Source organism: Danio aesculapii, chromosome 23, assembly GCF_903798145.1.
Source record: "Danio aesculapii chromosome 23, fDanAes4.1, whole genome shotgun sequence".
Lineage (NCBI taxonomy): Eukaryota > Metazoa > Chordata > Actinopteri > Cypriniformes > Danionidae > Danio > Danio aesculapii.
This window is the reverse complement of record NC_079457.1, coordinates 39215789-39226692: the sequence shown is the minus strand read 5'-3', so window position 1 is coordinate 39226692 and position 10904 is coordinate 39215789. Positions and strand designations below refer to the sequence as shown.

At 35.6% G+C, this 10904-nt stretch overlaps 1 protein-coding gene across 1 annotated transcript in view; it reads left to right on the top strand.

The window, feature by feature from the left end:
- lama5 (laminin, alpha 5) overlaps positions 1 to 10904 on the top strand; it is a 176182-nt gene that overhangs the window by 156521 nt on the left and 8757 nt on the right. The window contains 13 exon segments of the mRNA XM_056448715.1: positions 2 to 88; positions 194 to 336; positions 1192 to 1324; positions 3099 to 3239; positions 3672 to 3720; positions 3723 to 3798; positions 5252 to 5372; positions 5374 to 5446; positions 5560 to 5585; positions 5587 to 5676; positions 6361 to 6509; positions 8942 to 9131; positions 9216 to 9362. Coding sequence (XP_056304690.1) covers positions 2 to 88; positions 194 to 336; positions 1192 to 1324; positions 3099 to 3239; positions 3672 to 3720; positions 3723 to 3798; positions 5252 to 5372; positions 5374 to 5446; positions 5560 to 5585; positions 5587 to 5676; positions 6361 to 6509; positions 8942 to 9131; positions 9216 to 9362 — 1425 coding nt within the window.

The window sequence follows — 10904 nt, the reverse complement described above, 5'->3', positions numbered from 1 at the left end:
CTTTCTGAGGGTCTTTTATAATGTTGTGGGATCTTTGATGCCTGGATCATTTACGTCAACAAAAATCAGCAATGCTGACATTAAATCTGTGAGTGATACTTACTATTTATTCAATATATTCTTGCCAGCGTCAGCACCATCTCTTTTAAATTCTGTTCATTTCACGGAATCATTCATTGTGTTTTTTTTTCAGTTGCATGTCATCTTTCAACTTGTCAACATGAAAATGCTTGTGAGGCTGGATCGTTTGACGCTATACACACTTAACAGCGCTGAACTCAATTTCACAGGAAAATACTTCTTAGGGGGAGTGCCAGAAGCTCAGATGCCCAATGAGTGAGCATGCAGATATTTACATTCAGCGACACTGTAAAAAGCAATTAGTTAACTCTACTTACAAGAAGTAATCTCATTGCCTTGTATCATATTATTAAATAAACAAACTATGTGCATAATTATGAAGTCAATTGTCTTACTGACTTTTTTGTAATTCAGTTTTATTTTTCTAAAATTATATATAACATTTTACAATCAGACAGAAAGGTCTTTTAACAACTACTACCCCCTTTCCATTATATGCGCATCAGGAATCACAGGATAACTGTAGTGTAGACCAAGCAATTAAATAAAGTACATAAAATTTGACATTCACAAGTATCAGATGAGGGTTAAGTGTCCAAGATTTCCTTGATGTTGCATATATAGATTTTCCACAGCATCTATGAGTCCAGTTTAAATGGTTGATCCGTGCTAAAGACAGTTCTAGGTACAGTATTTCCAATGGTAAATGTTTAATGAACAGATTACGAGGGGGTTCCACCTCTGTACCAGCATGCTACTTTGTAGGCAGTTGTTTACGGACCAAAATTTACAGTCCTTTGCATTTAAGGGAAATTGAGAGTTATCATTTAACAATAACAATACAGGATCTTTGGGGAAGAAAAATGTTTGTAACTTGAAATAAAATGTCCAGCACCTCTTGACATTTCGACATCATATGTAAAAAGGTTTCTGAACAGATAAATCTATGATATTACTTGACTTTTTAAAGTAAAATCAACTTTACCTTTAAAATCAACAGGTTTACTCACTTTTTTTAAGAGTAACTCGTCGCTTTTTACAGTGTATGTGTATGTGCATGTGCGCTTGTCAACAGGTTGTGTAATTAACACTTTCTTTGTGGCATTGCAGTTTAAAGAGCATCTATCCCAAGCATGGCTCCATCAGGGGCTGCTTCAGAAGCGTAAAGGCCTTGAGGAGCTTTGTTCAAATGAAGACCATGCAAAGTTCAGGCATCAGTTATGGCTGTCCAGATGACCTGCTGGTGCGAGATCACACTTTATTCAGCTGTTGCTTAAGGAACATTGTTCTGTGATGGGAGAACATACTAGTGTTTGCTCCGTTACACACGTCCTGTTCTGACAAGATAGGATTAGAGACACTAGTAATTTGGGTGTCCACACAAGATGATTTCTGACAGAAGCATTTAAATACCACAGACATTAGGAAGCGCTGAATAGTGCACTGAATGCACTCCTAAACAAATAGACAGGTTTATCATTCACTGTAAATAAAATGGGTTCCACACCATTCCTTCTTGTTGTCGATTAATTTAACTAAATAAATTTGACAAATTTAAGGGGATAGAAGCTACAACAATTAAGTTGTCCCCAAAAAACCCTTAAGAATTGTGTAATTTCGACTCATTTTAAATAAGTAGTTAAACAAGCAGCAAGTCACTTCAATAAACATAACCAATGTATTTTAATACAGATTTTAAACGTAATCATTTATTCAATTATCTGTCTTTAAATCAACTTAAGTCTTTCTGCTGTTTCTTTATAGAGTGGGGGAAAGTATACAACACGGAGCTGTTGACATGGAATTGAACCAGATTTTGGTTAAAACCCAAACAATACAAACATAAATATGTAACAAAACCAAAGAAATCTGAAAAAATGTTATGTGTATTAACAGTGGATTGACACAAGGATAATGTACTGAACTACTGAAATGTATTTATTACTTTATATAAAAGGCTTATTTGGTGATGGTTGCTTAAAGTCATATGGAGTCATATCCATATCTCTCATATGGAGAATGAAGTCACATGAATTGCTCAGGTTCGATTTTTTTTTTTTTTTTTTTTAATCTTGATGGTTCTGTGTGTCTTGTCTATCTAATATGATCTTTAATTTATATTTTATATTGGACTCAAGTCAGGTGATTGGCTGGGCCATCTACAGCTTGTTTTTCTTTCTCTGAAAGCATTTGAGAGTTTCCTTGGCTTTGTTTTGGATCATTGTCTTGCTGAAATGTCCGCCCTGGTTTCAACTTTATCATTCTGATAATGTAGATTGGACTGAAGCAGCTAATATTCATTTACAATGACAAAGGGCAGAGGGTTGCTGAAGAACTACTGAGAGATTTCATCTGCTGCTGTTTCATTTTATTACACAGAACTTCATCTGTAAATTAATTAGTTTTGGATTTCTTTGGTTCTTATCAACATCTGTGAAAATTTCAAATCAACAGTAGCTTAGAAATATGTTTTCTGAGAAAATGGTGACGTGTTCAACACTTGTTTCTCCTACATGTATATAAAAATAAATGGTAAAATGTTAGAATAATGGTCAAATGTGTTTACTAACATTACGTATGAATAATCTTGTAAAATATTTATTAATCATAATTCAGCATTAACTAATGGATTATTGAAATCCAAAAATTGTGCTTTAGTTAACATGTTGTAACATTAATTAATCCACAGTAAATTAACAGGAACTAATGTAAGTTATCTTAAATAACATTAACTAACGGCAACAAAGTTGAATAAATACAGTAATAAATGTATTACTGATTTGTTCATAAATACATGAATAACTAATGGACCATTATTTTAAAGTGTTCCCAAATAAATTATACAAAATGAACATTATTTCTTCTGTGAAACATCAAATTTAATTGGGCTGCATAATAATTCAGATTCAAAGCTAAAATCTATAAATTCCTTATGATTCCTGACTGTAATTTTTTCCTTTACATGTGAGCTCTGCTGTATTCACACTTGTGCTTGTGTGTGCGTTTGTGTTTACCAGTTTACTCGTGAGGCTCATTTCACGGGTGAAGGTTACCTGGGCTTGAAGATGGATTATGTGGATCTGGCAAACGGCTTCTACGGCGGCATTGGCTTCAGAACACAACAGCAAAATGGCCTCATGTTTTACCATCAAAACAAGGTATGATTTACAATGCTAAAAGGGATAGTTTACTCAAAAATTACATGAAAAAACATTTAACTCACCCTTCACTTGTTCAAAACCTATGAGTTCCTTACTTCTGTTGAACACAAAAGAAGATATTTTGAAAATGCTGGCAGCTATTGACTTCCATAATAATTTTTTTCTACTATGGATGTCAATGGCTGCCCCCCCCCCCCCCCCCCCCCCCCCCCCTCCTCCCAACATTCTTCAAAATATGTTTTTTTTGTGAAAAGCAATAAAGGTTTTAAAATCACGGGAAGGTTAGTAAATGATTTTGAGTGAAGTATCCCTTTAAGATTTACATTTGGAAGCAATGATGTTCATAAATTAAAAAAAAAATTCATTAAAAAAAGCTGGATTCCTGTTGAAAGGATGTGTTTTGGTGATGGCTGTGTTTTGTCTCCTCAGGATAACGTGTGTCAGGTGATGTTAGACAACGGTCATGTGCTGGTCAGCACTGACAGAAGGAAGTCAAGTCTCAGAAGACGTACAACGATGACAACAGTCATTATGTTGCAGTTTACCGAGACCAAATGTGTATGTATACCGTATATGTACATAGTTGTAGGCAAAATTATTAAGCCCATTAGATCCTTTTATTATTTTTTCGATATTTCCTACATGCTGAGAGAAGATTTGTTTAACACATTTTTTATTGTAATCGTTTTAATATTTATTTTCTAATAACTATTTTTTTGTCTTTGTCATATACACTACCTGACAAAAGTCTTGTCGCCTATTCAAGTTTTAAGAACAACAAATAATAACTTGACACTTCTAGTTGATCATTTGGTATCAGAAGTGGCTTATATGAAATCAAAGGCCTCAAGATTATGCTTACTTTACCAAACAAAATATATCCTGTCTTCATTTTTAATTATTTAATTAGGACAGTAAGGTCTGACTTTGCTTAGACTAAATTCTTGTCACTTAAGAGAAATAATGTACAGCAGAATATAAAGTCATGGTGCAATGGAAAAATAATGAATATTGTGTATGACTCCCATGAGCTTGGTGGACTGCATCCATACATCTCTGCAATGTCTCAAATCACTTATAATAAAGTCATCTGAAATGGCAAAGAAAGCGTTCTTGCAGGACCTCTCAGAGTTCATCAAGATTATTTGGATTCATCTTCAATGTCTCCTCCTTTATCTTACCCCAAACATGCTCAATAATGTTCATGGTGTCTGGTGACCGGGCCAATCCTGGAGCACCTTCACCTTCTTTCCTTTCAGGAACTTTGATGTGGAGGCTGAAGTATGAGAAGGAGCACTATCCGCTAAAGCATTTGCCCTCTGCTTTGGTTTATGTAATGAGCAGCACCAAATGTCTTGATACCTCAGACTGTTGCTGTTGCCATTAACTCTGCAGATCTCTCGCAAGCCCCCATACTGAATGTAACCCCAAACCATGATTTTTCTTTCACCAACTTGACTGATTTCTAGAGAATCTTGGGTCCATCCAGTAGGTCTCCTGCAGTATTTGTGATGATTGGAATGCAGTTCAACAGATGATTCATCAGATAAATCTACCTTCTGCCACTTTTCCAAATGATCAACTAAAAGTCAAGTTATTATTTGTTGCTCTTATAGCTGGGATCGACAACAAGACTTTTGTCAGGTAGTGTAGAGTTTGTGGTTATAGAAAAGAGAAGTACAAAGTATAAAATATTAAAAGAGCTCTCTGTACAAAAGAAACATAGAAGTGTTTCTAACAATGCACCTGATGCATAAAAGAGGGAGTGTATACAATAGCTAAATAACAATAACAATAATTTCAATCATTTTAAAGCCTGCTTTTTATTATAATGAAATCAACTTTCTCTAGAAGAAAAGATATATAATAGGTAATACTTGATGTTAGAAAACATTTGAATCTGAAAAAGATTTCAACTTTTACAGGCCAGGCTAATTATTTTGTCTTCAACTGTATGCCATTAATTGTGTTTTGTCTGTGAGTTTCTGACCAGTTTTGTCTTTGTTTAGATTGAGCATTTATATAGATGATGTGCTCGAGAGTGTTAGAGAAACTGGTAATGTAGCTACTAGCAGAAACGCCACTGCAGGAGGGCTTACCTATGTTGGCGGAACACCGGAGTCAGATGGCCTTGACCAACCTCACCGGCTGCATCAGCAACTTCTTCATCAAGAGGTTTGTGCTGCTGAGAAGACTTTTAAGAAGTAGACTGATAGAGCTAATGCTAGTGAATGCTACATCTTATGAGATGTATGAGCTGTGTAAAGGTTGCCATAAGATCTGCTGTCAGCATTTCTACATGTGTTTTTAGAGTAAGCGAACCCACAGATTGTAGAAGATCTGGAAAACAGCTCTAGAGGGACGCAAATACACATTCACCTGCCCTGATGCTTCAGCCCCACTGGAGATATTAGATTCACCACGGCCAAAGAAGGTGCTGCTTGAAATATTTAATTTAATTTAATTAATTAATTTTTTAATGAATTTAATTGAATTAATAATTTTATTTTATCTTATTTTATATATTTTTTATTATATTTATTTCTTATATTTTATTCTATTTATTTTATTTATTTATTTATTTAATTTTATTATTGTTTTGTTTATTCGTTTTATTTTTTTTTTTTATTTTTAATATAACATTTTTAATTACATGCATTATCATATTATTTTAATGATTACTATTAAACTATATCATTGTATGAATATATATATTTAATCATCTTAATGTTTATTTCATTAGAACATTTTTGGATTTTAATTTTTAGTGTTTTGTTAATATTATTTATTTATTTAATTTTAACAGAACATTTTAAAATAAAAATCATTATCGTATTGCTTTAAGGATTATTCATTTATGTTAATGTTTTTTTATTATAATTTTTTGTTTTACTTTACTAGTGTTATATTTTGTAATAAAAGATTTTTAAATAAAAGGATTATGAAATTATTTTATTGTTTATTAATATCACAGTATTTTATTGTCTTACTGTTTTTATATTTTGCCATGTTTTAATTTATATGTTGCGTTATTATTATTTCTGTATTTTAATTCTTAGTGTTGCCTAATAATTTCAATAATCACACATGAAATCTGTGTGTGTTTGTGTAAATGCAGCAGAATGCTCCTGGAAATTCGAGAAGTCGAATGGCTCGTGACTCCTGTCAGGGTGACATGTCTGTTCAGGAGGTCGACGCCCACCATTTCAGTGGCTCCACCCACGGCTACATGAGATTTGATTCGCTGCCTCAAGCCTTTTAGCAAGCGTGAGTGTTTCAAAAACAATCCCAATACTTATTACCATTATGACTAATATTAATATTCTATATTATTGTCCATAAAAAATAAACTGCAAAAATAGGTTTAGTGTTGATCAGAAAAACTATATATTAAATTTAGCAGCATTATGATTTCTTTTTTGTTTGTTTTTAACAATAGATACAAGGAGAAATCTTAGGATATTATATAGATTAGAGAAAAAAGAGACCACATAAAAATGTTTATTTCTCTGAATTTATCAGGTATGAGTAATGTTATCAGGTAGGATTTGAGTAATGTTAATACTTGTTTTTATTGTATAAAGTTATGATAACATTTATTTTCAAGTAAATATGAGCTTTTTTTCCCAAGAAAATGAACAATAGTAATGGTATAGAGAAAATAAGTGGCTTGGGTTATTTGACCAAATCTTTATTTCTAAAGTTCATTTGTAAAGTTCACTTTTTTTTTTTGGTCATGTCTTAAAGTAATCTAAAGTTAAAACATGTGTATTGTGTTTTGTGGTAAACATAAACATGTCAATAACATGGCAGTTTAGTTTTTAATGCAAAGACAATGCTGGAAATGACAACATTTCTATTTTAAAATTGGAAGAAACGTTATTAATAATTTACAGAATAAATCAACATCACACACATAAATCCAGAGAAAACAACAATTTTCATTTCAAACTTTTTTTCCCTAGCTTACATATAAAAAATCTTAAATATATATGATATAATATAGCATCTGCGATGCAGTGGTGCAGTAGGTAGTGCTGTCGCCTCACAGCAAGAAGGTCGCTGGTTCGAGCCTCGGCTGGGTCAGTTGGTGTTTCTGGGTGGAGTTTGCATGTTCTCCCCGTGTTCGCAATGGGTTACCTCCGAGTGCTCCGGTTTCCCCTACAGTCCAAAGACATGCGGTACAGGTGAATTGGGTAGGCTAAATTGTCTGTAGTGTATAAGTGTGAATGAGGTTGTGTGGATGTTTCCCAGAGATGGGTTGCGGCTAGAAGGGCATCCGCTGTGTAAAAACATGCTGGATAAGTTGGCGGTTCATTCTGCTTTGGCGACCCCGGATTGATAAAAGGACTAAGCCAAAAAGAAAATGAATGAATGGCATCCAGCATATAGCATCCAGTATCGACCCAATAATTGACTAATATCAACCCAAAACTGATTTTTAAAGGCCAATTAACACCACACAGACAAATTCCAAAAAAAAAGCATAAATAAAAAAGTTCTGTTCACACTGCCATAACTACTGCCACAAATAATGAATAAAGTAATAATACTTTTGAATATCATTAAACTGGAAACAGAAAGCTTCTCCTACATATATACACTTAATGAGGGATGTAATGAAGCATTTGGAACTGGGGAAAATCAGATTATGCGTTAAAAAGAAAGAAGACAAATTCTATCAAATCTAGCAACCTTTCATAGATTATTTTAAAGACATGAATTCTACAGGAAATAGTTCAATGGAAGAGGATCAGAGTCATTTAGATTAAAACTCAAGGTCAGCGTTTTATTTTTATTAGTTTTTTTTGTTTGTGTATTTTCAATTATTCATTCATTTATTCATTTTTTTTTCGGCTTAGTCGCTTTATTAATCCAGCCATATGTTTTACGCAGCGGATGCCCATCTCTGGGAAACATCCACGCACACCTCATTCACTACTGGACACTTTAGCCTACCCAATTCACCTGTACCGCATGTCTGCACCCAGAGGAAACTCACGCGAATGCAGGGAGAACATGCAAACATGCACACAGAAATGCCAACTGACCCAGCCGAGGCTCAAACCGGCAACTTTCTTGCTGTGAGGCGACAGCACTACCTACTGCGCCATTTTCTTCGCCTATTTTCAATTATTATTAACTTATTTTATTTTTCTATTATTATTTTACTTATGTCTTGTTTGTATATTGTATCTTCTATTGTCAATGTCAACATTTATTGTGTAAATGTTTGAATGTTTAAAAAAACTACATTTTAACAAAAATATAGGATTTTTTATAATTATTATTAATTAATTAATTAAAAAAGATTGTTCTCTGGGCTAAAAATACATCTTTACATTCACATTTACTCATTAAGCAGACGTTTTTATACAAAGACTCAGTGAGGCAAAGTGAGGCAAAAACCCCCAAAACATTTACGTTTATGTGACATTTACATGAAGCCTATCCTGTCCCAGATTAAATGAAGTTCAGTGAAATGAAGTTTGTTGCCATTTGTTGGAAAATCACATCGCACTGCTCAGACGTTCCATGATCCAAATGTTGATTAAGCATGCAATGGACACCAACTGTGGTAACCCACTGATCCAACAAACTCCGGCAGACTTATTTATTGGCGATTATCTGTTCAGTGTGAATTGGCCTTAAAATGATGATTTCTCATGCATTCACTGTGTGTAAACCTGTTGTTTCAGGCCGCACATCTCCATCAGTGTGCGCGTGAACTCCTCCAGTGGCCTGATCTTCCATGTGGCGGGAGGAAAAGGCCAGAGGATGATGGCGCTCTCTGTGTCTGACGGTCATCTGACTCTGCTGGTCAACGGTGGGAAAAGGAAGACCAGCATACGCAGCAAAAAGAGATACAGCGACGGCCTGTGGCACACGGTTCGTATGTGTAGGAGGCTTGACTTTACACAGGAGTGCGGGCGAAGGTTTCCAGATCTCTGATTTGTGAATGAAATGCTGCAGGTGTTTGTGAAGGTGGAGGGCGACCGGGGGTCTCTGACTGTGGACGGCATCGACACGCAGAACAAGAGAGTGTCTGCTGGAGGGAAGAGTGTGTTCGCTGCTCCGCTGTATGTCGGAGGACTTCCTGTAGACCACAGCGCAGCCACGGTAAACACTGATTATACTCAACTGAACAAACGAGATCTTTCACTATTAATCACAGTTGCACACAAATATTATATAGAACAGCTGACTTCACCTGTTTTGCTATAGAGTTTAGTTTAAAGGGCCATGATACCCCCCACTTTCGGTTCAGATGTACCTCAGAATTTTTTCAAAAGACGCATCATGATGGGCGTGGAGCTCCGTGAGCAAGGGGTAGGAGTGGGCGTGGCCAGCAGAGCAGGGGAGAAGGAGGGGAGCGAACAACTGTTGTCAGTTAGCTCACACAGTGTGGTTTATTTATAAACTAATTTCGAGAGGATCACGTGCTTATGATCAATACGGCTGGCTCCTCATTAGCTCCGTAATCTGACCTATTAGATGATTACAGAAGCATTATAAATGTAGTATTATAAATCCAGTTTTCTACGTCTTGAAGCTTCCCCCCTTCCACCCCTACTTCCTCCCCCTTTTCTGATAGGGCGACACGGTGGCCCAATGGCTAGCACTGTTGCCTCACAGCAAGAACTCCACTGGTCTAACCTCTTATTGGGCTGGTTGGTGTTTCTGTGCAGAGTTTAAATGCTCTCCCCATGTTCCCCGGTTTCCTCCCACCGTCCAAAAACAAAACATAGCCAATCGACTTAACCAATTATCACCTAAAACAGCTTTAGTTGACACTTCTCACACGGCGACAAGCAGGGGAGTTCTCGAGACCTACCTGAACTCGAACTCCCCTCTCGCCCTTCTAACGGGAGGGAGCCCTGGGCTCGAGGATATTACGAGCTCAGGGCTCTCTCCCGGGACAGCATGCCAAATACGCTTTATTGATTATCAGCTAAGTGTGAACTCTTGAAATGAGACACAAACCAACAAAAGGAGATGCATAATTTTATAGTTTACAAAGTTAAAATGCAAAGCAATAAACAGTAATTTAATGCCCTGCTACATGTGTCATCTGTCATTTCATATACACAGAACCACAATTTATATCATAATAAAGATATTCGTGCTCATATAAACACTATAAATAAGGACTTTTCCCTCAATCCCCTTTCTGAATGCAGACTCAGTGCAGCAGGTCTCTTGACTTCCCCTGCCTATTTCAATCATTAGCCCTGCTGGTAATCTGGAGGATTTAGGCAAACACAGCAGCACAGTGATGTGTCTAAATGTGAACAAACTTCTGATAAAAGACAATATCCGCCATTCTCCAATTCTTGTACTGCTCTCCCGACAAAAATGCTGGCTGCACACATACAGCTTTGCTGTATCAGCCCTGACAGCATCGCGGGGAAAAACATGCAACAAACCCTGTGGATCATGGAAACAAACATGTACGACCCTTCATGAACAGCTAAATTCTGTGTGCCGTGGTTTCATCAACCTTTAATATTTAATTTTAATACTAATATTTCACTGTTATTGTAATGTTTGACATTTTTAAATAAGACTTTTTGTTGAGATTGTTTTTTTATTGCTTTTTTCATTCCACCGTATTATTTACATTTTTTTTATTTAATTAGTTCATCTGTCTTACCGTTTTTT